We start from the raw sequence: 25360 nt of genomic DNA on the forward strand, positions 1-25360 counted from the left end.
CTCACAACAACCCTGTGAGGTAGGTGAGGCTAAGAAAGATGGTGAGCATCATGCCTGAGTGGGATTTTGAATCCTGGTCCTAGTGCAATATGCTAACCATTATACCACATTGGCTATTTAAATACTTCCCGTCAGAGCCTGATTCAAGGTAGCTTGCAAACCCATGGAGCAGTATGAGTACGTGCACCCACTGGAGATATACTGCGAGGTGTAATGGCTGCTACACATCTTCGTAATCCTTTGCTAGACAAGGAAGCATTAGTGGCTATGGCCACAGTATGCTTACATTTGCTCCGTTGGCAGAATACAGTGGAATACCAGCCACCATTCTTGAAGTGAGTGGCACAATTAAAGAGTGTAGTTGCGTATATTTCCTTGGATGCAGCAATAGCCCCACTAAGGCACTCAGATGCACATGGTTGCCATCATATGAACAGCAGTTGGCCCTGCTCTTGTGCTTGCTGCTTTCCCTCACCCTACACATTGCAGGAAAGGTCTTAAGCAGGGAGCCTGCTTTGGGCTTGTAGGTTCCTAGATGTTTTACGTGATCAGGGTTCTAACTTGGCCAAGGAGCCTATGCACATACAACAGGTTTGTGTCTTAGGACCTTCATGCATTGAAGATGGGGATGTAAGAGATTGCCACTCATATGTTTAAAGTACTCCTGCACCACTGTAATAGTCTTGGCTTCCTCCAAAGAAACCCAGCAACTACGGGCAAAGGGTTGTTACAAGACCCTTCACTAAGCCACAGTTCCCAATTCTCAAACTACACTTCCCAGGATCCTTGGGGGGAAGCCACAGCCATCAAAGTGGTGCAAGAGTGCTTTCATTGTATGGTGCGGGTGCAGCCTGAGTGCCGGAATAGAGCTGGTATAAACTGTGAATGGAACATTTCTCCCAGCTTTCCTTATCTTGCCACCAAAACAGTTAAATGTTTTTCTGCCTTTGGAGTTAAGTGCTGCTGACACTAGATTTGGATTATGAATCTTATTACTATATTACTATTAAAAATCCGATGCCCTCAGCGATTAAAACAGTATAATAATTCTAGATACAATCAGTTTCAGACAACCTTATGTGAAGGTTTGCAATGAATTAACATCCTCTGGAGTGGAGATGGATGTATTCTTCAGTAGAATCGGGTTGGGACTTGCAGAGGACTGATGAAACTGGTAAGAAAGAAGACTTACCACCATCTATGTAAATGCCAAGTTGAATTAACCTTTTTGTTCCTTACCATTGAAATGGTTTACCATTGTGTGGTTTACGCACATTTTCTTTGGCAGGAATTCCAATAAGCATGGCACAGTTTCACCCAGGCACTGTAAATGGATTAGTGGTATGTCAGTCCAGAATTCTTTAGATAAGAAGCTGTAATCTGAATAAAATTTAGGACACCATACTTCAGCTTCATGGCTGACACAGGAACAAGTTGATGATACTCTCTAAGTAAATAGGACTGAACCAGCTGCTATGAGTGACTAAGCGTATCTTTTTGAAATAATGCATACATTTATTCTAAAACTTGAAAATATGCAACTGTATTATATGGGAGCAGAGTACAGCGAAGGATGAACTTGAACTTGCAGAGATAGAAAAAAGGACCATAAATATTCCTTGTTTTAAAGGTTTCCACCTGTTAGGGAATAAGCTTGAGGAAGGAACAAAATAGTCTTATACAAGTTCTCTCCTGTGTGTTTAGCCACATAGGGATATATACAGTTTCTTCCAACAGAAGGGTGCTGTTGCAAATATAAATGTGTTCATTCAAAGTCCACTTGGTTGATAACTGCTATAATACAGATGCTTCCTCCATGGCTTCAATCCATCTAAGAAAAAAAAGAGTAGAATCATAATCATCTTATTGTATGTCTCTGTTCAAAAGCTCATGCAAGAATTAACACGCATATGCAGAATGATGCATAGCCTAGACTTGATTTTTGGGGTTACGGGAACATTGTTCAGTTTGCAACACTGGCTTTTCATCACCTGTACTATAGCTAGGATGCCAGATACCTTCCGCACTTCCCTATTTGCATGGAAGATGGTTGCTATAATGTATGGACAGCTGTAGATACAAATAGGTTTCAGATTTGCAATCTTATACACACCTTGAACTCAGTGGTCCTTACTTCCAAGTAGATATGTGTAGGATTGTGCCGTAAACCTCCTGCTTGTATGTTCCATTGCTCCATTATTATTATTATTTTAAAAAACATAATATGCCACACAGGTGAAATTTGGAAAATACTAGAATGAGTTGCCTGATGCATTTTCCACCACAGGATCACTTATTCACACTATCCCTTATTTGTATAAACATTCACTTGCGTTTGCATAAGTGCATAGCTTCCATATCAACCTATGGCTGGCTACAATTACAGGTAAATGTAAGCTGGAGAAAGCACCATTGGACTTGCCTGCTAACAAACATGCATAGGTCTGCACTGTAAATTACAAGCATTCATGGTTTGGTAGGAAACAAACCTACCCTAACAGAATATCATGTATTCCCACGTATGTTCAAGCACAGCAATTACAGGAGCATTCTAAGACCAATACATAACACTCATTGGCCCCAAGTAATGTGGTATGCTTGGACTGAGCAACTCCAATTACAGTGGTACCTCGGGTTAAGTACTTAATTCGTTCCGGAGGTCCGTTCTTAACCTGACACTGTTCTTAACCTGAAGCACCACTTTAGCTAATGGGGCCTTCTGCTGCCGCCGCGCCGCCGGAGCACAATTTCTGTTCTCATCCTGAAGCAAAGTTCTTAACCTGAAGCATTATTTCTGGGTTAGCGGAGTCTGTAACCTGAAATGTATGTAACCTGAGGTACCACTGTATTACACCAGAAATTCATTTGCCTTCACAGAACTTCCCTATCTGCAGCAATCCAAACCATCTCAGACCCTTTGCCATGGCCAAGCCAATTCTGTTGCTGGGTTAATGCTTGCTAGACTGTTTGTGTTAACAGATTGCACTATGTAAAGCTGATGCAAAAGCAGTTGTGCGTATTTAGCAGCATTCAGAGAGCTTCAAAAAGGAAGTGAGAGCACATTAGAAGAGCTAGAAGCTTTGCAAACAGTGTTTCCCCCCACAGGTTAGTATGTTATTGTGGGCAGATCAAACACTCAGTACCTCTGTGCTGAATTGTTATCCTCTGCTCGGAAGCTATAAAACAGAGTTTGCTTGTGGTAAAGATGGAAAACTGCATTCACATTTCCGCCTTCCTTTTCTGGGGCAATTGTGAAACCCAGCAAAGGCAAACTCTCTGTGGCGACTTTATCCTGAAATCAGTGCAGAAGGGAAGATGGGTTTTAGAGGGAGGGAGTGCTACACACAGAGATCTGAGCTCTGAGAAAGAGAGTAGGCCCGTTTCTCATTGTACAAGTGAGTATGCCCTGGGGCCTCAGCAAAATATAAACAAAGCTGGGTTCCAGATAACCATCTTCGGAAATCTCCGATTGTAGCGAAGTTCAGTGGCACATTTTAACGATCCTGAAGTGTCCTACAGGTTTAAAATAACCATTTTATGCCGGTGGGGGATAAGAGTTATCAGTGCCAGATACACTTTCCAGTTCTGTGCATGTAATGTGCAGTACATGATAGATAGCCAAAGAATGATCTCAAATGACAGCAGACCTTACCTCGCTCGCTGTGTAGGTGTAGAGCACTTTCCCTTTAATGACAAACCACAGCTTTTTCCAGTGCCTTTTCCCCTTCTTACATCTGCTGAGATAGCCACTGATAGAAGAGCCCTCTCCTGAAGCTGCCACCTGTAAATGGGCAAGAACCAAACCATTCATGACAGCAAATGCCTTGGAAAGGAACAGATTAATTTGAAGGACCAAGAATGTGCCCCTCCCCTCTGATTTAAATAGCTTTCCATTCAGATATGTACATACCTCTGAAACAAACATCCATGTCAGTAGCAAGAATATTAAAAGCATACCGCTTTGCAACCAAATGGACCCTTTGCACAACCTAGGTGTGTGTTCCCAAATCTTTGGCCATGCTGCCCATTTATACTACTAGATTATGTCTACCTGGACAAGGGACAGTAGTTCTGAATAATGATGCACATGATGGGGTTTTGGTGTCCAGAACATTGTAGAAAGCACAGACCAATATTTACTTGGCAAAACAGCATTTTTCAGTGAGATGGAAAGTAAGGTTGATGCTGCTAGATTAGGACAGTTCTAACTACTAATAATTTGAAACACAAAATGCTGTGGCACTCAGGTAGTTGGAAGATACAAAACTGGAGTACAAGACCATTCTTGTGGATTATCCTAGTGATATTCACAGTGGCATCTCTTGAATCCTAGTGTCTGTTAGTCCCTATTTCTGGCAGGAACCCCCACATTAAGCAAAACAGCATATGACATTTATAATGCTTCACCTTGGATATTTTTCGAAGTGCATAGAGAGGCTGTAGTTCACATGTATTTTGCCACTGTACTGCAGTCCTTTGTTGAGGGGAGTTTGTTAACTGAAGAGACGCAAAGGGGTGCTTTGGTCTTTATTAGTATTGCAGGGATGAGCGTTCACAAGCCTTAACCTAGTGCACTTCCGTCACCCCTCTCTTCTGTTGCAGCCACAATGAGGTCAGAACCACCTGATTCCCATTTTTAAACCACAGCTCACTGTGGTTAGCTTAAACCCTGGTAAGTGAACAAGCAAGGGTGATAAAGCCACAGTTTGAACTAACCACAGTTCCCATGAGTTTGAATATAATGGAGCTGTGGTTAGTTTAAAACTAGAAGCAGATGCTTCTGATCTCACAACTGCACCAGATGAGGAGGTGGGGCAAGCTCATTCACTAACAGTAAACCATGGTTTAATGCTGCAACTGAAAATGGACTACTTACAGTTTATTTTTATTTAATTGATGTTTACGCATTGAAATGTGTTTTCAATTCCTTAAAGCTACACTGCTGTGCTATTTGATTTTAAAAGGCTTCCAACTGAATTAAAGGTAAATATGTCCATATATCTGAATTTTATTTGCTTTTATTGCAATCGGATAAGTTTAGCAGTGTGAATCTAGAAGTTAGTAAGGCCAACACATATTTATTTGTTACATTTATATCTCCCATTTCACAAAAATAAGAAATGCCCAAGGCAGCCAATGACACTAAAGTCCACTGCAGAGTCCATATATTCTTTTGACTGTGAGGAACTAACAGTGGAAAACTGTTTCAAGTGAGAAACCCTTGATCTGGGCTAGCTGGTCTTGCTTCTGCTTCACCCTCTGGGATTGTTGGGTGTAACTACTAATAAAATGCAGTATTGTTTTGATACCAGCTTTGGTTTCAAAATGGACAGAGTTTTGTCCCTAGAAGATTGTGGCAAGGTAACTTGGGACAATACTAAGTTGCAACCTGTGACATTTCAATATGTTCATGCTGCCCTCATTTTTAGACATCTCAGTTGTGATCAATTTGACAAGGAAGCGTGTTGACAAGGAAGTGAATAAAATATGGTTCCATATTGGGTGTTCGTGCATGTGTGTATGTATGTAAAGTCTGTTTAAAAATGCTTTTGTTTTTTTCAGATGGAAACATGAGAATCCCACCCCCCCCACATTTTATATGTTTCCATTCTAGAATATCCCTTGGTACAACAGCATATCCCAGTAGAAGCTCACAGTGACACAAATGATGTGCAGAGCAGGCTAATTCTGCAATGGAGAAAATTACATATACTGATCATAGAACATGAGCATTCCTGTCTTTTAGTTTCCTTGCCTTTTTGCAGGCATCCTTGATCCTACCTCCAAAAGAGCTGAAGGGATTTTCTTTTGTCTTTTGAAGGATGAGTAGTGGATATTGTGGAAGACAGAAGAGAAGGCACTGCCTGAAAACCTGGATGAACTTGTAGGGAAGCTCACACTTAGTGGCCGCTCTGCAATAGTAGATACAGGAAGAAGGGGAAAAAATTATTTGCTGTGCAGGCCAACCCTGTTCTGTATTCAAGTAACAGATCCAGTCTCAAAGCACTTCTTTATTATTTCTTGCAACTGTTTCCCACCCTTTTTCCAGAGTGATTAGGACAGCATGCACAGATTTCCTTACTTCATCTTCCCAATGGCCCTGTTAGGTAGGCTAGATTGCAAGACTGAATATAGCTAAGCTTAGGCTTTTCGGTTCAAGTCAAACACTCATCCTACACCACCAAATTGGATCTCTGAACTCTACACATGAAAGCCCATTGGTCTGACTAGGATGTGGCAACAATGCATAAAAACACCCCTCAGTAATTAAGGGCATTTCACACAAGTCAAAACTTCTAGGATATTCTTCTCTGGGAACAAATGTGATCTTTGTGTACTGACTGACCCTACATCAAGCACAGTATAATGTTTTCCCTCCAGGAGTGGCAGGGTATAGCTAATTGCTCCAAAGAGAACTGGTGCAGTAACCAGCTCATGCCTGCTGCCTGAATCAATCTTGCTGGATGGCTGGTGAACACAAAATTAGTTCTCTGTCATGGGTGTCTCTGTCAAAAAGTGCTGCTCTCCAAGAAGCCTTTTGCTTTTGGTATGTGAGGAGGGACAGAGAGGACTCACCTCTCCTCCTCAGTTCAGTGTAGCAGCCATCACAGACTTTTGCAAGCCGATCTTTGAGGTACTTCAGAGGATACTTGTTTCTTGAGCAATTTCGGCATATAATCTACAAGAACAGAAGATGTGGTATGTATGCATTCTGCAGACCAGTGAGACATGAGTAGAAAACATCCAAAAGAGACTTAAAAGCTAATCCAGTCCAGGACCATCCAGTCTCATCACTGCCACCACTGCATATTCATCCAACACTCAATGCAATTTGCCCTGAAGCAGAAACCAGGTACATTAAGCAGAGGACAGGATAGAGAGCTTGAGATGACTCATGTAATGAAACAAGTCTCTTTAATTCTATTTCCTGGATATAACCACATTGTTTGTCATCTTCCACTTATGTGTGGCCGTCATTCTTTATAGTAAAGCTACATCCTGCCCATCATCTTCTGAAATGAGTAACGGCAGCATCAGCACCATGTCAGGGATCAGCCTCCACAGGCCTTCTGGAAGCACTGTAAAACTGATCTGTGCTTGACTACAGTCCCAGCTGTGTTCATGAAGCACAGGGCAATGCTGTTATGAAATCCAGTTATGAGAGCGTGTGGTGTAGTGGTTAAGAGCGGTAGACTCCTAATCTGGGGAACCGGGTTCGCGTCTCCGCTCCTCCACATGCAGCTGCTGGGTGACCTTGGGCCAGTCACACTTCTTTGAAGTCTCTCAGCCCCACTCACCCCACAGAGTGTTTGTTGTGGGGGAGGAAGGGAAAGGAGAATGTTAGCCGCTTTGAGACTCCTTAAAGGGAGTGAAAGGCGGGATATCAAATCCAAACTCTTCATCCTATGTGTAGAAACGGCATCTCCACTTTTGTCATAAGCTGCTAGAAAGTCCTACTTGGTGCAATGAAGATATTTTGAGCAGAGTGCTCTTAGTTGCTAAGATATGTGAAAACAGCCAGATTTAACACGAATTACCTTCCCACATGCATGGCAATGATGACGTCTCAGCGTGAGCTTGAAGTCACAACCGCAGTTCATGCACATCATTACGTGAGACACGGGTACCAGGGTTGGAGGTCTCTCACCCAAGGACATTCCCAGCCTTTCCCGAAGCTGAAAATATAATGCAAAAATGCACTGGCTTTATTCTTAGCTCTGCCACGTAGTACAGGCTATGCTTCACCTGAACTACTCACTGGCGGGTATGTGCATTGGGATTCAGTGCTAGCCCCAGTCTTTTCACCGTTCAGCATGAAAAGTGCAACCCACAAAAACCTGATCTGGTGGGTCCTGCTTCCTGATCTCTCTTGCAATGGCAGTAGAGGGGGTAGGCAGTGCCTCCAAGGCAGTGCTTTGCATGTTCATTATGTGCAGACTTCTAAAGAGTGGTTGCATTTGGGACGATGCCATCTCAAAGAATGGCAATAGATACAGACAGTGATGCCTTGGAGACATTTCCCCCCCCCCCCGCCCCAACATTCTGAGGATCAGTCAAGAGGGTGCCATTCCTCCAGTAAATGGAACATGCATGCGCCACACCATCTTTGAGTCACTTCCTCTTTTCTAGCACCATTGTAACAAGAGACCGAAGTCTGCTACCCTAGCATATTCCCAAAGCTTCCAAATGAAGCATGAAATGGCTGCATGTAGGGAGCTGGCTCTGGATTCACCCTAAAAATCCAGACGGAGTCTAGAACTGCTCACAGCAGGCGACTACCACAGGATTTAATTGAATGGAAAAGAACATTTTATTGCTCAGTCCCAGACAAGTCTACTTTTTATGATTGCCTAAAAGAAAATAATGCATATGTCGTAAAGCTACACTTAGGCCAGATACACACTATTGTTTATCATGAATGAATGCATATCTATTTTGCTATATGTGCAAATAAAGAGGTGAATGCAGCACACAGTTGTGTCTACATGCACAAAACTTACATCTAGGTAGGAAATTGTATGTGAAGCAGGCTTAAACTGTCACTTTACGATGTCTTAGGACATCTAACAAATTGTATATAGATTTAATTTCATTAACAACCCCAAATCTAGCGTTCAGTCTGGATTTTTACTGAATGCATAGGTTCTTATTCCAAATCTTTATCTGTCCTCAAAAAAACGGAAGGGGATTTTTTTTTTAAGAAAAAATGTTCCCAAGGTGCTAGTTTGCTTTCAGTTTGTACAATAGTGTGCGTACAGGTAGATTCATCTTGAAAGGGGAATACTTACCGTATGTGGGAAGAAATATAGAATTGCACTGGAATTTTTTTTACTCATGTCCTTGCAAAACATTTTTCAAGCCAACTTTTATTTACAAGTTACAGTACAGAGAATCTTGTATTGTTCTTTTGTTCTCTATTTCTTGTTTTATGTGATTTTTGGTTTAATATTATCGCAGTGTCTGTTACCCTTGCATGTTATAAATATTTAAATTAAAACAAAACACATTTAAGCACAGAGAACCAGGGTTGAAAATAATCAAAAGGCCATCCAGTGCAGCCTCAGCAGGACCACCCACCCACCAATTCAAACATCAGTCTGTGAATCCTGGACTATCACATAATAGTGCTTTGCAAAAATAAAACACCAACTAATGCTAGCCTCATTACAGCAAGATACCTGGAGTCCCTCTGTATCTCATTGCACAACAATAAAACTGGAAAGAATTTTAAAATTCCAGGAGCAACCACATGATGGATGAATATTAAACACACATGCCTTGGTGACCTTTGCTGTCTAGCTTTGGCAGGGCAATTTACATGAAAATAATCCAAATGCCTGGCCATAGGGGACTCTTTTCCTTGTTGTTGTTGGCATCCCTCTATCTCAAGAGACAATGGAGTGCACCTGCAGAGGTGAAGTAAAACTGCTGCATTAGCAGCACCAAAGTGACCTCCCCGTGGCACGATCCTGGGCAGTGTGTATGGAGGTCCTGAGCTGCCCAGACAACAAGACCCCCTCCCCTTTTGCCCTCACTGATGTGCTCCAAAGGAAAGCAGAGCAATACCGTAAGTTTGACACCAGCTTGGCTGCAGGAGTTGACAGAAGGAGGCGTACAAGGCACCATCCAGCCGTTTTAGGGACTGCACTCCGAATTTGTGTAGGGTTTACGCTCCCAAAGATAACCTGCAAGGTTGAGCATCAGAGTTTCCCTTGTCCTAGGTGGGCTACCTTCCCAGGTTTACAAGCCCCATCTGCCTCTCATTTTCCTCTACAGTATGTGCAGAAACCGTCCTTCTTGACCATTGGACCCACTATTGGTCTTGTCCGTTCAATCTGCTGGAGCCTTTCTTCACATGCAAGGGAAGTCCCTAGCTCACGGAGGGTCTTCTTAAACCTACTCAAACAGGTCAGACAAGTCACTGGAACATGCTCTTACTTCAACACTGTTGTGAAAGGCAGCTGTAGTGTGAACTCTGTAGTCATCTGGGATACATCTACTGATGCAGCTGTACCACTCGTCCCTTTCAGAGCAGGAGCTGTGGAGAGAAATGCAAGCAACTTGGTCAGAGTTGGGCATCCTGTTTCTTAACGGCAGGATTTTGTCCTTAAGATTCCTTTCCCCTTGCTCTTCTTCTGGCTGTCCACGGAGGTCATGCAAAGCCCTCCCATTCATAGCAGTCTGTCCACGTGCCCTTCAGGAGAGGAAATCTGCATTGATCTGAGGTGCTTCGAAATGAGTCTTAATTTGTAATGCGTTATGTAGATGTCACAAACGAGTCAATTAAATTGCAACAACAACAAACGAGTCCTGGAAGACACATTTTTGTTTTACAAAAATACTTGCTGGATTTCCCTTGGGAAAAATACATTTTTGATGCCAATGACATTTCAAGGCTGCAAAAAATGACAACCCCAAAACTTGCATGCAAGAGCAGTAAGCCCATACTTCTGCAGACATTAGAGGTCGCTGTTGCACTATGAAAAGCTTTCAGAGAGTAATTCTTAGGGAGTTAAAACTATTCCACCTGCTTTGCCAGGACTTCAATAGGAATTGGCCCTCTGCAACTGGCATATGGGTATCTTTATGTTTACCCCCATAGGGCAAATAGCAGCTGCAGGCAGGTAGGGTGTGAAGAAATAGATTTAGAGCACAAAAAATATGTGCAAGTAAGGGCTTGTCCGCGCTTCTGCTTGTCTCATGCCTAGAAAGCACAGGTCTGAGCAGTTTTGGACCCAAGTGGCTTTGCCTTTGTCCTGCTGCTTTCCCCCAGAAAACCTGCTCTTTGGCGCTAAATTGGAACAAATGACAAACTGCGGAAACTTGATTGCTGTTGGTTCCAATTCAGTGCTAAACCGTGGGTTTTCCTGGATAAGCCCTAAGGACCCCTCACCTCCATTGCCGGGGATCAGAGCTGAATCCCCTTCCCAGCAAAACTGCATTTGCTTTTTCCCAAAAACATGGGAGATCTAATTACGAATTTCCTGCCCTCTCATCTCGTTGTGAGAAAATGGCTCAGTGGTCACAAAACCCTGCTCCATTGGAAGTTTTGTCTTGCTGGTGCTCTAAAACTCCCTCTGTCTTGAAGTTGAGAGAGAGAGGACTTGCCTGAAGCAGAAATTGCAGCTTGTAGGCTGAGCAGCCTTAAGAAAGTTAAGCATGGGCGAGGGTTAAAGGAAAGCCAAGATAGCAAGCTGAAGAGCATCTCTAAAGGGTTGATGCCCTGATCCCTCCTGCATTGCATTCCAGCTTCTTTCTAGTCTCATGTGAAATGCCATTTGAAGAGTTCTGCATTTCAGTTGGTTAGAAGCCCTAGATTTTATAAAGTATTGCTGGGTTGCACGATACTAACGTTGCAGGTTGGTTGGTGTAACCATTGGCAGGGAATGAGACCAATGGTTATTACAAGAAGCTAAATTAAGTTCCCCTTTGCAAAAAGACATTAGTTCCAAATTTAGACTGAGGGAATTTTGTATCAAAAGCATGCAGGATGCTGGTGACTTTGCTCCTCCGTGAGTGTGCAGCTCTGAGCTCTCTGAACTTTACAAAGAATTGACACTTGAGATATATGTATTTTAGGACCCACCCTGGTCTTGTGACTGTAATCCGTTTTACACTGGTTTTCATGCTGTGTTTTAAATTGCTGTAACCAACCCTGGAAATTTGTGGAGGGCATGGACAAAAAATAGAAATTAGCAGCAGCAGCAGCAGCAACATCTTAATGTGACCTGCTCTTTAGTTTCTGTATAAAATCACCACTAGCATCAGTGCTGGGCCTGCAGCATTGCCCCTGTTATCTCTCCAGCCTGTGCTCTTGTGTGCGGTATCAGGCAAAGACATCTGAGACTAGTTTATCTTTTGTGGAAGAAAACCAGAAGCTGATCAATGGTGCTTGACTGAGGCTGAATCCCCACACCCCCATGAGCACTTAACTGTGAAAAACATCAGCTGCTATAAAACTCAATTACCCTGCTGGTGAGAAGAAGGCCCAGGACAGAGGCATAATGAGATGAGATACCTTGCGTCACCTTGCGTCTGTGCCTCCCAGCTTTATTTACTCTCCGCGTGCTTCCCTCACCCAAGTCCTTACTTGCAAGATGGCTTCCATCTATTAAAGACCTCTGATGTTTGCACTGCCAATCTTAGAGTTGGAAGGGGTCCAGTGGTCATCTAGTCCAACCCCCCTACAATGCAGGAATCTCAGCTAAAACATCCAAGGCAGATGGCCATCCATCCTCTGCTCAAAAACCTCCAAGGAAGGAGAGTCCACCACCTCTCGTGGAAGTCTATTCCACTGCCGAACAGCTCTTACTGTCAGAAAGCTTTGTCCGATTGTAACTTATTTCCAGCAGGACTTTTGTTCCTTTATTAACAAACAAAAATTTAATGGGTAGATTTCCCTCTGCCCCAGTACCACTTCTGAATGCTAGGGAGAGCTTCATGCAGCTGATAAAGGCACAAGACCCCTCCCAACCCACCTGAAATACTAAATCAAGACTAGCTGAAATCTCTGGATATAATATACATGCATTTTGGAAATAATGGGAGGAATTCAATGTAGCACTAAGGAGATTGCTCTGTCAGGCAAGCAATGCTTCTCTGATGGAATGATTCCCCCCCCATATGCTGTCCTGGGGTTTCTCTCAATCTTCTAAACCAATTAGGGGGGCACAGGAGATAGGTAGGGACAGGAAAGCCCTGTTGCACTAGCAAAAGCCCTTGCACTAACAGAAGACTGGCCCACAATCACTGTGTTCATTTACGACAGGGAGTAAATGAAAGAGGATTTGAAAAGAATTGCAGGTGAAAGCAGCAATGTGGATGGCTCTTTAGCTATCACTATTGCATATTGTTAGACAGGAGTGTCAATTGGATAAGATGCCTGTGTCTGCATTTACTTGTTGCAAGGTGAACGACTTCCAACTACTGTCATACTTCTCACTTTTTATTATTCTTATTATTCTTATTTATTAAATCCATATGGCCCCCTTCACAGGGTGGTTTTGATGCATGTGCGCCAGATATGCTCAGCATGAAATATGGGGCATCCCTCAGATATATGCATAGACAAAGTGCAGCATAGAATCACCTGCCACGAAGTTCAAAGCATCTTTGAGAAAGAGGGAAGAATGAACCCACAAACCAACAGCGTGCACTACAGCAAAGTTAGCCAGAACATCTGATCAGGGATTATATGCCAACAAAAGCCTGATCTTCCACAGACACTTCCCATCTGCTTTCTGCTCCATTAAACTGCTTCTGGACTGATATATTGCTTAAGTGAGGAGAGAACACTTGGCTGCTGCTTTGTTAACTGGCACTGATCTTTTCTGTGTAAGTAGCTTGCTGGGGATGAAGAAGGGCTCACAGCTCTGGATGTACAAACCAAAACTACCAAAAGTACCACCCAAGGTATCTTGCTTCTGATCTGTAAGCTGTCTTGAGTCCCACCAGGAAAACAGGTGGGGTAAAAATAAATGTATTGTTATCATAATCATCATCATCATCTTGTTGTGGCCTCCTGGGCCCTCATTGTGAAAGCTGGTTTGTTTTTAACTCTGCATATCAAGCGATGAGCAAACTGCAATATTTGATTTTTAGCAGAACCCTGTTTCACCAAGTGCAAAAGAGATACACTTAGAATTCAGTAATGCTCAGCCCAGGAATTTGGTTTTTTGAGGACCAGAACTGAACTAAGCTTACAGTCCTTTCACACACACAAATCAGTCCTGGCTACCTCTTCACCCCACCCCTAATTTCAACAGTATAATTACGGAGAGGGAGGCATACTGCTGTGGTCTTGTTCAACAGTTTGGGAGCCAGAAATACTTGCCTATTCACTTCAGATTACCCAGGTTCAAATTAACAGTTGATCTTGAGTTACATTTTGCCAATTCCTGGTTTAAGAACAGTGGAAACGTGGACCCTGATTGCTACCGCACTGTGGCAGGCAGCAAGGAACATCAGTGCAGCACGGGAACTAGCCACGAGGAAGACCCTACAAATCTCAATGCTAAGCAAGGTTTCACAGCAGCCTAACGATAATTTTGCTGAATAGCCTCCCACAAGACTATCTAAAGTCCCGTTGTTACAGGGGCACTGCCTGGTTGGGCTTGTGTGTCTGACAGACAGATAAAGCACAAAGAATCTCATTTGCAGTCTGCATAAGAGCTAACTCCAGCCAGCTACACAACAAAGATGAGAGAGATCTCAAGGCCAGATATACCGCTAGGTCTGACTACAGATGTTTTTCCCCCCTGTGGTCTTGATCTGTGCCCATGGCAGACTTCAGGGGTCATCTGATTTCTTAAAAGTTGCTTCTAATGGGTCCCTACGACCCATGCATTGATACAGTTCTAATCTTTTGTCTATTTCCTTCTCACAGTGCTTAATTGCAACTCATGCATCTTATTCATTCCTGCTTCATGAGAATGAACTGCTCCAAGGTATGGAAAAAATCACTTTGACTAACGTGAGATTCTAAACATGTGCTCTTCTGATTCCTACCTGAACTGTTGCTCTTTGCCAACTGAGGTAAAGGGAGCTAGTGGACAGGGTATAAAGGCAAAACCCTATGAATGTAGTTTTTTCTAAGACCTAAACTTTTCTTCACTGAGCCCAGATGCAGTAATAGCAGCAAGGTTCCATTTGTGCTGCCGGCAACCCTGTGATCTCAATGCACTTTTTGGTTTTAATAGTTGTTAATTCATTAGGAAGGTTCCTTGTAAACAGAGACCCCCATTACATTGTCAGTATTTTTTTTATTTTTTAAAATAATCTTTCCTCTTTCATTTAAGCGCTATAAAATGCCCTAAAACCCACCAGGCAGAATTAGGTAATTATGACTTTTTATTAGCCCACCAGTTACCTCAGGGACATGACAAGTGAAGTTATAAGAAGCGTAAGAGGCAAAGCGTGACAGCAGGGAAGTTACGAAAGATCAAGAGACAGACCACGAGTCTATTAGAAATAGATTTTCTGCTCTCCGCTCTCTGTCTAAGATCTTCTGAAGTGCTGAGCTAAAGCCTTCGGCTCATTATAAGTGCTGAGACAGTTATGTCTTCTGAGCTATACGTTCAAAATGAATGCCTTCTTTATAGTTGAACACTTGCCCATTATCCACTAGGACACCATGGATATGAATGGAGTTTAAATATAGTGAGATGCCAGCTAAGTCTTGGGATGCAGTTGGACTCGTCTAGGGAGTCAATTTTTTTCCAGAAAAACGAATAGTGCTATGATATTGCCTACCTTGCCGATAGAGTTAAGCAATTTTCAGCGTATTCAATCTTCAAGACATTTTGTGCCTTTTCTGTCACTGGACGGCTAACCTAAAAACAAATGACATTTGTCTGTAGGTAGGAAGGAAATCTGTTAAAAACCATCCATGCCCAGAGCATGCAGACACTTAAATCCCTTTTGTCATAGAGCTGGGGCAACGTGGTGGCCTCTGGTTCCCAAGAAGGTCTCAAAGTGCCCATCAACACAGACAGGCTTTCTTAGGTGTTCACATAATATAAAACTAAGTGATGGGTTTTCCAAGGAGGCATGCCAAGTGAAATATACTCAAGAGAACAGCCATAGGTTTCATGGAGTTTATTTCAGTGTGCTGGTAAAAACAGTCATTGGGTGTGTTGCTTGGCTGGCCCCTCCCAGACCCAGGCTATATATCCTTTATTCACACCCAAGGTCACACCTGATAGGCTACTTCAAACTTCCCTTCTGGAGCCAGATTGGACGGCTCCAACGGCCAATAAGATGCTACATTATAAAACCCTCCCTGCCTATTATTCAAGGACCCCAACTCCAGACATAACACCGAGTAAACACAGAAGGAAGGCCAGCCGAATGAGTGAAAGCCTTTGTACTCTGTTGGGAGCAATGCATCACCTCAGGCAGCTGCAGGGCCAGACCAAGACATTTTGGCACCTGAGACAAACGTCAAAATGGCTTTGCGAGTGAAGGTCTACATCAGGAAAAAGGGGGGCGGGAATAAAGATCTACAAGTGTGGGAGGAGACCAGCAGTGCTTCATATTCACCAAGAGGCCTCTGTAGAGGAAAAATTGGGGGGGCTACTGGGGAGGCAGCAGATCGAGCCTCCAAAGAGCACACCAGCAGATCTTTATTCCCATGTTATGAATGGGAAACCGAAGCTGAGAAACAAGGGGTTGAACTTTATTTTAGTCACACTCATTGAAATCAGCAGACATCGCTAAGGCGTTTTAATTTAAATAGGTAGAGTAGAACTTAGTCGGCTACAATGCCAGGTCAAGACCACCTGGTCCACTGGATCCCACTCTCTGGAACTGAGATGGTGGAAAAATGAATGTTCTTAAAGGATGAAAAAGAATAATAGACATCTGAAGGTTTGGATCCATTCAGCACGGCTTCGGACAGCAGCTTTCTAGGCAGTGTGGAGAAATTAAGCTAAACTGGTATCGCAGGACTTTCCCTGTTGTTTAAATTTAAAATGTTCTGAATACTTCACAAATCAGGCATATACTCTGTCCTCTCACCAATCTCTTAAAGAAAAAAAATTGGGGAGGCACAGGTGCAATGAATAATTTTCACATTCTTCAGAAACATATTAATTTAAATTGATCCAAAACTTCTTACACTGCCACGTCCAACAGCACATTGCTTCATTACTTGTTGATGTGGAGAAGGGCTTCTTGTTAGTGCTCCAACATTAACCCCTAGCTAAAGCAACTCTCAGGAGCGGCAAAGAGAACCAAAGGGAATCCTGATTAGATAGTAAATCAATTTTGATTTACATTATTCAGGACCAGCCTCTTTGGAAACTGCCTCATTAGGACTTTATTAACATCCTTGCCCACTGCTGCTGAACTTGTTCTAAATTCCTGCACTTTGAATACTTTTCTCATTTTAGCTCCTGTAGCAAACAAAGATAACCTGAAGATAAAACATCTCTCCTCCCTTCCAGCCAAAGAGAACTAAAAGGCTTCCAGCTGGATGAAAATGCAGTGCTAAACAAAAGAGAGGGTGTTAACGTTACCCTCATGCCAGACACAGCCAAGGTGTTCTTCAGGCGATACTTGCCATCCTTCTGGGGATACGTATACAGCAGAACATCATTCATCTGTACAAAGAGAAAGACAAAATCAATTACTTGCAACATACCTCACAAGTCTCACTGGCATTCTAGGTCCACTACAAGAAGCAACTTGATGAACTATCTGGGGAACGGTCTGATTGCCAAGTTCCTGAAAGGACCAAATGGAAGTGTTTCAAATGTGGGTGGGAGGATTTGTCATGTGACGGAGTGGCTGAGTGGCGGCTTTACCACTCGCCTGCTTTGTAACCCGGCTCACATTAACCAAACACCTGCATAACTTCTACCAGTGGGTCAAATGATATGGGGCATTTTCAGATTATCTGTTTATAATGCAATGAGCAGACAGTTCTTCTGGAAATTTTGTTGTGGGAATAGCCCCACCCAGCAAGAGCACAAACCCTATTAACTATCAAAAGTTATATAGAAAAGTAGTAAGAAGTAAGAAAAGTAGTAATAGTAAGGAAATGTCTTGTGAATACTGGCTAAAGAACACTAAAAACAAGCCTGCTTAGATAGAATCATTTAGGGCACAGTGGTACAGTTGGCTAACTTGTGGCATTCAGCACTTAGAAAGGTGTGTGCTGTTATATAAAATCTACAAATAGTAGTTCAGGAGTTCAGCTGAGTGTCACTGCTTACTGTGAAATAGCCGTGCTTTACTCACTTTTACAGGGTATCTGTGTAACATCATAATCACAACATACTCCTCTCATGTTTTCCATGTTCAGCTTCCGCTGCCCCTTTTGATTTTAACACACACACACACACACACACACACACACACACAATGGAACAGTGGCACACTTTCCCCTGTGGTGCAAACATTCAGTAGCTTTCCTGGCTGGTTACAGCCTATTTCTCCCCCATCCCTGTTACAGATTCCCAAAATATTGCATATTTAATTATGCTGAGGAAATGTCAATTGTGTGAAACCATGGGTTCATACCTCACACTGGGATTTACCAAGTGTTAAGGGCCAAGCTAGACAAAATGGCGGAAGATTCAGAAGATCTCTCTTTTAAAGTATAATCTGCTACAGTGGGGAGAAGGCAAATCAGGGCCTTCCTCCCCCTGTACATTTTCTCAGGCTATCATTATTCCCTGAATAGTATCTGTATGATTCCACTCCATGAATCTCCACAGGGTCAAAACTTTTATAAAAAATAAGCAACAATCCACTACTATGCCACTACCGCCGGATTATTTAATCAGGCTGCCAGAACGTCTTAATAAAATATCTGTATAAAAAATGAGCTCCATTATTATATTGGGATAAGCCATGTAAGCAAGAACCCGAAGAGGCACATGGATAGACAAATACTGAAGACTGAAAAGCACAAGTCACAGAACTGATATTAAAAAGTAAGATTGAATTCATTATGAGGGAAATCAGACATCGCAATGCATTTAAAGCTAAGAAAATATTTCAAGACTGGGGAAAATATTTCAAGACTGGGGAAAATTTGTACGGTTTGAGCATAGTGGGGGAACCATTTGAGTGCCACCAGCCCTATGGACAATATGAGAGGAAAGAAGCTCTCTTTACAAGGAAATTTAGTGTGTTTATCTGTGTTTCTGTGTATTGCACCCACACAAGTGTAGAATCCAGGAGCAAACTCCAGCCACCATGACGGTGACATAGTGTTGACTAACACAGGGTCTTTGTTCTGTCTGAGTACTGTCAACTTTTAACAGCAGTTTGCCTTCTTAACCATAAAACATGCAGTCCTTTAACTGGAGGCATTAGGCATGCAACTTGGGACCTTACACCTGGCAAAACATACACCATAGCTCTGAACACTGGAAAATAGAACTGGGATGCTCGAATCCTGATCATTAGTTCCTTCCATGCTATACACTCACGCTGCTTCCTGTGCATTATTCTTTGTCTATCAGATTTATTATGGCACAAGGAGAAATATATTCTTTCCTTATCCCTTTAAAGAGCCCATGTTTGCTTCTCAAACAGCCTCAACAGCAGACTTTCCATATGACAAGGTGACAAATGGCTTGTCAAGGAAGTTTTTGTATCATTTACTTATTGCTTCATAAATTACCCACCCTGCCAACATTAATCTAATCATCTTGGTGACCCCCACGTTGTTGTGCTCTCATTATGTATCCCTGTTTAACAAGGGCTAAACATACCCACCGAGACAAATTCATTACAGCCTCTTGGAAATTGGGGATTGGTGAGGTTAGCAGAGGAAAAGCCTCAGCTATTAAGAAATGGTTCACTGAAATGAATTTGACTGTGGTTATTTATTTATTTCAAAAACAGATTAAATATGGGAACTAATGCCACAGGAAGAGTATCAAGAGAAATTAATTTTGTTACTAAGCCACAAAAATGCTCTTGGTTCATGCAGCTAGTAATTCAACCTCCCAAATGAAATGGTGCCGGTGCAAAAAATAAATTAAGAGAATTGGGCTGGAGCATCCTTTGCATATTCAAACTTTGCTTAATTACAGAGAAGGCCATACATACACTTTCTTTGCCTGTAATCCAGCCACATTGTTCAGGGTCATTCCAAGTCTCAGAAAAGACAGCTAATGAAGGGCACCCCGCCAACAAAAAAAAAATGAGTTCATGTGAGGCATTGTCAGGCTCTTCCCAGCATGCACTGCTACACCCCTTGGCTACAAATTCTGCTTATTTTATTTATGAGAAATATTTCCACGAAACCAAAGACACTGTATGGTTGGTGATGATTAAGGAAGCCGCCCTAGCGCACTGTTGCTATGGCAGCCATGATTAGTATCCCTCAGTTTTATTAAACATTAATGGTGGTTGTGTTTTGTTAATTGCCCATTAGAGTTATTTCCCATCTGTTTTGTCTTTACATTCAAGGAAATGTGTCTGCAGTCTCTTCTAAGGCCTCACTGGCCATGACTTGCCACTATGAAATTCAAATTAATGCTCCTTAGCTTACCAGGAGGGGGGTGGTAATGCTAAATATCCATGCAGGGTCTGAGTATCTGTATAAAAGAGCAGTATGAATGAGATTACGCTGGTGTAAGTACCTAACCGGCACTACGTACCAGCCATTTTCCCCCCATTGCTATTTCATTGCTACCATTAGAGCAATATTTTAGCCAGTTCTTGACTGACTGAAAATGCTTCTAGGCATCCTTAATCTGCAGAGATACCAAGGCAGCATACAAATATATAGCAGGGGGAACCCAGATAATACCATTAAGGATTAGTTGCAATAGCCAGCTAAGTGATGCTCAGTCTTAAGTAATTTTGTAAGTGCCTATCAAAATGTTTTCCCTTTTCCCAGTTTATAAGACAAAGGAGAGGCAATGTTTTCCTAAATAATGCCTGGCACAATGGCATTGTATCTGAAGTAAATCAGTGAGCATGTACACATGGAAAAGGTTAACTTCAGAATGGGCTGTTGATAGCATTTCTGGGAAGAACCCTATACCTCATCTATGCTAGTATATGGGGATGGGATCAATTAAAAAAGTTATTTCCATGAGATAAAACAAAACAAATTTACAGTGAGCTTTACTATCTGTCCAGTCAGATCTGCCAGGAAAGCCAAGACTTGCATTTAGCCTTTTTGTATAGATGAAAAGATTGGAATCACTGCAAATATAGAAGATAGTCCGACAGGGAATATATTGGTGTGTAGGTGTCTGCATGTGTGAAGAAGTGTGCATGCACACAAAAGCTTATACCCAGAACAAACTTAGTTGGTCTCTAAGGTGCTACTGGACAATTTTTTATTTTTTAAAATTTATTGTAAAAAAGAAGTTATTTAGGATAAAGATGACAATATATTTGTACAGTATCTTCTCATGACTATAAAACAGCATTCATAATTTTAGCTTGGACATCAGACTCCTGGAGCAGTCGTCCTAGAGAAAGTGTGGGAAAGAACCTCAACAATTTTGAGATGTTCAAACGAGCTGCAGAAGAACTGTGGAAGAAGCGTGAATGATTATTTCCACGCTATAATAAAAGCAGGGACTCATGCATTTCCTCTGATGCAAAGTCCAAAAAGAACAAGGAAACAGGAAACATAAATCACTTGTGCTTCCTCTGTCACTGCTTGCTTCTTTCATCTGTGACCAGTTGTATCTAGTTCTTCAGATGAGGCCCTCTTCAGTTTCATCTGCAAAATGCAGCCTTAAAGGACACTGCCTTCTTGGTGGTGATCTCCCTGACTTGCCCCCCCCCCCCCAAGTCAGACTGGCACAGACATTGTATTCTTTTTGGTTTTCAGTGCCAGGTTAGGACATTTTTTATGTGCCCAGGATTTTTAATCCTGCCTGTGTGTAGTGCTCTGTGATATGAATTATATGCATGAGCTTAGTTTGCGCCTCTCAACATTTGAAGCTGGGCTCCATTCTAAGGTTATACTCCGTTTTCGGTGCTGGATTTTGGGGGTGGATGCAAATGTACCTCTTCCTCTAGTGTGCAAGGATCTCTGCATATTCACAAATCAGCATACAACCCACAAGTAGCCACCACACACACACAAAATCATTAAGGGCTCGCTCCCATTCAATCTATCCAGGTACAGGTTTCTGAGAGATCGAGGTGCAGTCTGACTCATAATCTTGCACCCTGGAAATTGTGCCTCCTCCTCCAAATGTTCCAGCACCTTCAAATTTGATCCCAACCCCACAACTTGAGAACTACTTCATTAACTGGTAAGGGGGAATAATGAATGAGGAAAACCTATGCTACGCTGGGAGCCTGGATGTACCGTATTTTTCGCTCTATAGGACGCACCCGACCATAAGATGTGTTGTGTATTGAGTCAAAGGATTTTATATCTGTATTATTATTGTCTGTATTTGCATTAGGGTAAAGTAACTGCCTTTTGGTTCCAGAGGGTACAGCTACTATTGGTTCATTTAAGCTGCTGTATTTGGATCCTCTGTCTTATTGGTTTCCTCCAAAAGGCAGGACTGTGATTGCCTGATATTGTTCCCTCCAAAATGTATCCTTTCTAGCTAGTACCCTGTCCCTATAAATGTAGCTCTTCCCTCCTCAGTTCTCAGTCTTGTTTGCTTGAATAAAGAAGTGTTACTACAGAACTGTCTCCAGCGTATTATGTCAAGAGAGCTGAAATCACAAACCCCACGTCACAACAAGATGCACCTAGTTCTAGAGGAGGAGAACAAGGAAGAAAATGTTCTCTCCCTCTCTGCTCAGCGCCTCTCCAGCAAAGCGGGAGGAGAAATGGAAGGGGCTCCATTTCTCCTGCCACTTCAGTGAAGGGGCGCTGCGCAGCTTTCCCTCTCTGCACAGCGCCTCTTCAGCAAAGCGGCAAGAGAAGCGGAGCCCCTTCCATTTCTCCTCCCACTTTGCTGAAGGGACACTGCCCAGAGAGGGAAAGCTGTGCAGCCTACATTCGCTCCATAAGATGCACAAACATTTCCCCTTACTTTTTATGAGGGGAAATGTGTGTCTTATAGAGCGAAAAATACGGTAGTTTTGCAGCCACAAAACTGTGCAGTATTGTTGAATTTGGTGCATCCTGGCAGGATGTTTGTTTGCTCTGTTTCACTGGATGCCTGCCTGTTTCCTGAGTCCAATGTCTGTTTACAGAGATGCTGGATCCTCTTTTCAAAGATCACCAGGGTATGCTACTGAATTGACACTCTCTACCCCTCCAAGCTTAAACACCTTTGGAATATTCTGTAAGCATTGAACTGTCAGCCAGTTTACCTGTGGGGCATGGAATGAAACCTGCATATGGATCACCAAATTATTTCAAATATAATAAAAAACTGTCTGTTTGCTGTGCAAAATGTGATTTCTAAAGGACCATCTTTCTGCCACCTGAAGATCCAGAAATGCCTTTTGGTCAGCAGCCTTTTATGTAAGGAAGTAAGTCCCACTGAACTCAATGTTACCTCCTTCCAAGCACACATTTACTCAGACTGTTTCAGTCCCACGCTAGAAAATATCACTGGGGAAGTTCTACTTTTATAATAGCCGCACAATACATGGACGCGCAATCTACATATGTTGGCTCTGTTTGCACAGCAGGCTTCCACTTGCACAAAGGAACTTCCCTGTCTTCTTCCTTGCTCCTGCATCCCCACGCAAAGCCTCAAAATCTGGTAGAAACATCACAATCTGATAGTCTCTCCAGTCTTTACTACTCATGCAATGAAGCTTCCCCATCCTCTCTTCTGCAGCTGCCTCCCAACCTCAAACTCCAGATTGTGATATTCCTACCAGAACCATTGATGGCTTTCAGTTCAATCGATAGTGTTGAGAAGTACATCACAGGTTTCTCAGGCTTTTATTTTCCTGGATTGTCCTAGAAATCCTTCCCTTTAAAAACCCCCACAAAAAACTACCAAGAATGGGACTGCATGGCCCAGATGTTTCACTTTTTAAAATTGGTTGAGCCCTATTCTTCCTTTTCAATCTAAACTCCAGCAGTTTTGTCTTTCGTGATACTACACATGCATGACCATATCATTCATTTCTGGCAGGCAAGCATTAAAAAAAAAAAAAGAGTCACTGGTATGTCTGTTAAATCCCACAAGAATGAGCTTGTGCAATATCTCCATATGCCAAGGGATTATTATTATTTCCCCCCCTGCAGTGAGCAGCCAGTTTTAGCCCATTCAACACAATGTTTAACAGAAGCCTAAACTCATGTCTCATGGAGAAATTGCCACCCCATAGCCCTTTAATGGCAAATTTACTCTCATTTCAATGCACACTTTGTTTCAGCTATAACACTGCCTCCGTCTCTGCAACTTTTTATGATGAGGACAACTGTGAAAAGCAAAATTGAAGCCGAGGCTATGCTTACATCTCCCACTGCCTCTTCAGCATTGCGGCAAGAGCAAAGGAACACTACTGCAAGGAAGTATCCTGGTCCCTGGAAGATCTGCCTGCTAAAACTACAGCAGTGGCTAGCTGAAGCTCCTTAGTTGTGGTTCGAGGACCCGACCCCGCAGTGTGGAAAGAAATACACAAGGACACGTTATATAAGGTTAATGGGCAAGGAAAGGCCACAACTTTATTGATTACAGCAGTGAAAAGGTATTGGCTTAGGCATTGGATCTCTCAAGCAAATGGGTTTATTCACCAGTAGGTGCAGCCTGTTGATGCTAATCCAACTATAGGCTCTCCCCTGATGTCACCGGGGGTCGTGCCATGGCCTCCTGCCAAGCAGGCATCAGACAGAAATACACGACCGCCAGATTCCTTTAACGGAATACCCCTAAATTGAAGGCATAGGCGATGGCCACACCTAGCTCTTCGACACACCACAACACATTATTCCAATGCCTAACCTACCCACCAATACCACAAAAGTTGTGACGATTGCTACGAGGTAGGCGAAAAAACCAAAAAGCCTAATGCCAAATGGAAAAACTGCTACCAGGCCCCCTAGACAACCAGGGCGACCAACCTAAGGTCCATAGCAAGGCCAATGACCTAAGCCCTAACTCAAGGGAGTGGAGGGTGGGTGACTCGCGGTGAGACGACGAAGAATGAGGCCGGGGAGAGGCTGGCACCGCAGCAAAAGGCTGCTAAGCACACCCCCTCCCAGGCACCTGGTTGGATGCCTGCCGAGGGGGCGTGGGCGCCAGCCAGGTGAGGTGGAGGCAGGGGGCTAATGCCCCCTGCTAGGGGCGGTGCTCGGCTCCCGCCCACAACCACTCCCCTCTCTTGCAGGGAGGAGAGTCCTAACCAAAGGAAGGCACACTTCTCCCGCTCAGAGGCACCTCAGCCTTGGATATTACTTTGCATGCTCCAGAGCTAAGCACACAGGAAAATAGGTTTTAGTGAAAATAAGGTGTCAGCCTGATCTTATATAGTATTGGAAGCAAGATGGACATGATGTTGAATGTGTGTGATTGCATTTTACCCGTCTAGTTTTGTTTTGTTTTCCAAATAAGAGCCACAGCAGGACCAGGGACACCAGGGTTAGGACAGTAGCAGAGGTGGTACTGGACCTCTCCCCCAACAGTCCTGACAGAAATCCTCCTGCCCAGCAAATTTCTATTTGCTCCCAACAGAGGCACTTACATCAGCATCAAAGGAAGCTAATATATACCTAAATACATTGAAATCAATGGGTTGAGGGGGCATACCTAACTAACGCTGCATAGGATATAGCTGTAAAAAATAAATAAATCCTGCTACAAATTAAAATATTGTCATTCCTTGTGCCAAATAAACCCTGAGACCAAAAGGGTGGCTTCTATTGGCCCATTGTTAGGGTATAATGGTTATGAGACAATTAATATACAGAGTCATATACTATGCCTGTTTATGCAGAAGTCTGCTA

The 25360-nt window shown here is 42.9% G+C and overlaps 2 protein-coding genes and 1 long non-coding RNA gene across 20 annotated transcripts in view; 1 reads left to right on the forward strand and 2 right to left on the reverse strand.

Moving 5' to 3' along the window:
• Positions 1-1356, reverse strand: part of NR2C2 (nuclear receptor subfamily 2 group C member 2) — a 56810-nt gene extending 55454 nt beyond the window's left edge. For all 5 annotated transcript variants that reach the window (XR_014545303.1, XM_083602741.1, XM_083602742.1 and 2 more), the window contains exon 1: positions 9-1356. The gene's annotated coding sequence lies outside the window, so the exon portion shown is untranslated. The remainder of the gene's footprint in view (positions 1-8) is intronic.
• Positions 1060-23988, forward strand: LOC310757541. Of its 3 annotated transcripts, none has more exons than XR_014545308.1 (3): positions 1060-1174; positions 2980-3105; positions 23791-23988. It is a non-coding gene; the product is annotated as an uncharacterized lncRNA (long non-coding RNA). The 3 variants fall into 3 exon arrangements; XR_014545309.1 differs by lacking the exon at positions 23791-23988 and adding an exon at positions 16947-17083; XR_014545310.1 differs by lacking the exon at positions 23791-23988 and adding an exon at positions 16893-17029.
• The window catches only part of FGD5 (FYVE, RhoGEF and PH domain containing 5), a 142507-nt gene continuing 118641 nt past the window's right edge, over positions 1495-25360 (reverse strand). For 6 of the 12 annotated variants that reach the window (XM_083602683.1, XM_083602684.1, XM_083602681.1 and 3 more), the window contains exons 13-21: positions 17019-17102; positions 15253-15332; positions 9940-10039; positions 7539-7676; positions 6577-6679; positions 5782-5912; positions 3653-3781; positions 3144-3292; positions 1495-1831 (exon numbers count right to left, since the gene is read on the reverse strand). In XM_083602683.1, coding sequence (XP_083458809.1) covers positions 1795-1831; positions 3144-3292; positions 3653-3781; positions 5782-5912; positions 6577-6679; positions 7539-7676; positions 9940-10039; positions 15253-15332; positions 17019-17102 — 951 coding nt within the window. In that variant the 3' untranslated portion in view covers positions 1495-1794. Of the gene's footprint in view, positions 1832-3143; positions 3293-3652; positions 3782-5755; positions 5913-6576; positions 6680-7538; positions 7677-9939; positions 10040-15252; positions 15333-17018; positions 17103-25360 lie in introns of all 12 variants that reach the window. The other 6 variants (XM_083602678.1, XM_083602677.1, XM_083602676.1 and 3 more) reach the window with 3 other exon arrangements.

This window comes from Podarcis filfolensis, assembly GCF_964270895.1.
Source record: "Podarcis filfolensis genome assembly, chromosome: 2".
In the NCBI taxonomy this organism is placed as follows: domain Eukaryota; kingdom Metazoa; phylum Chordata; class Lepidosauria; order Squamata; family Lacertidae; genus Podarcis; species Podarcis filfolensis.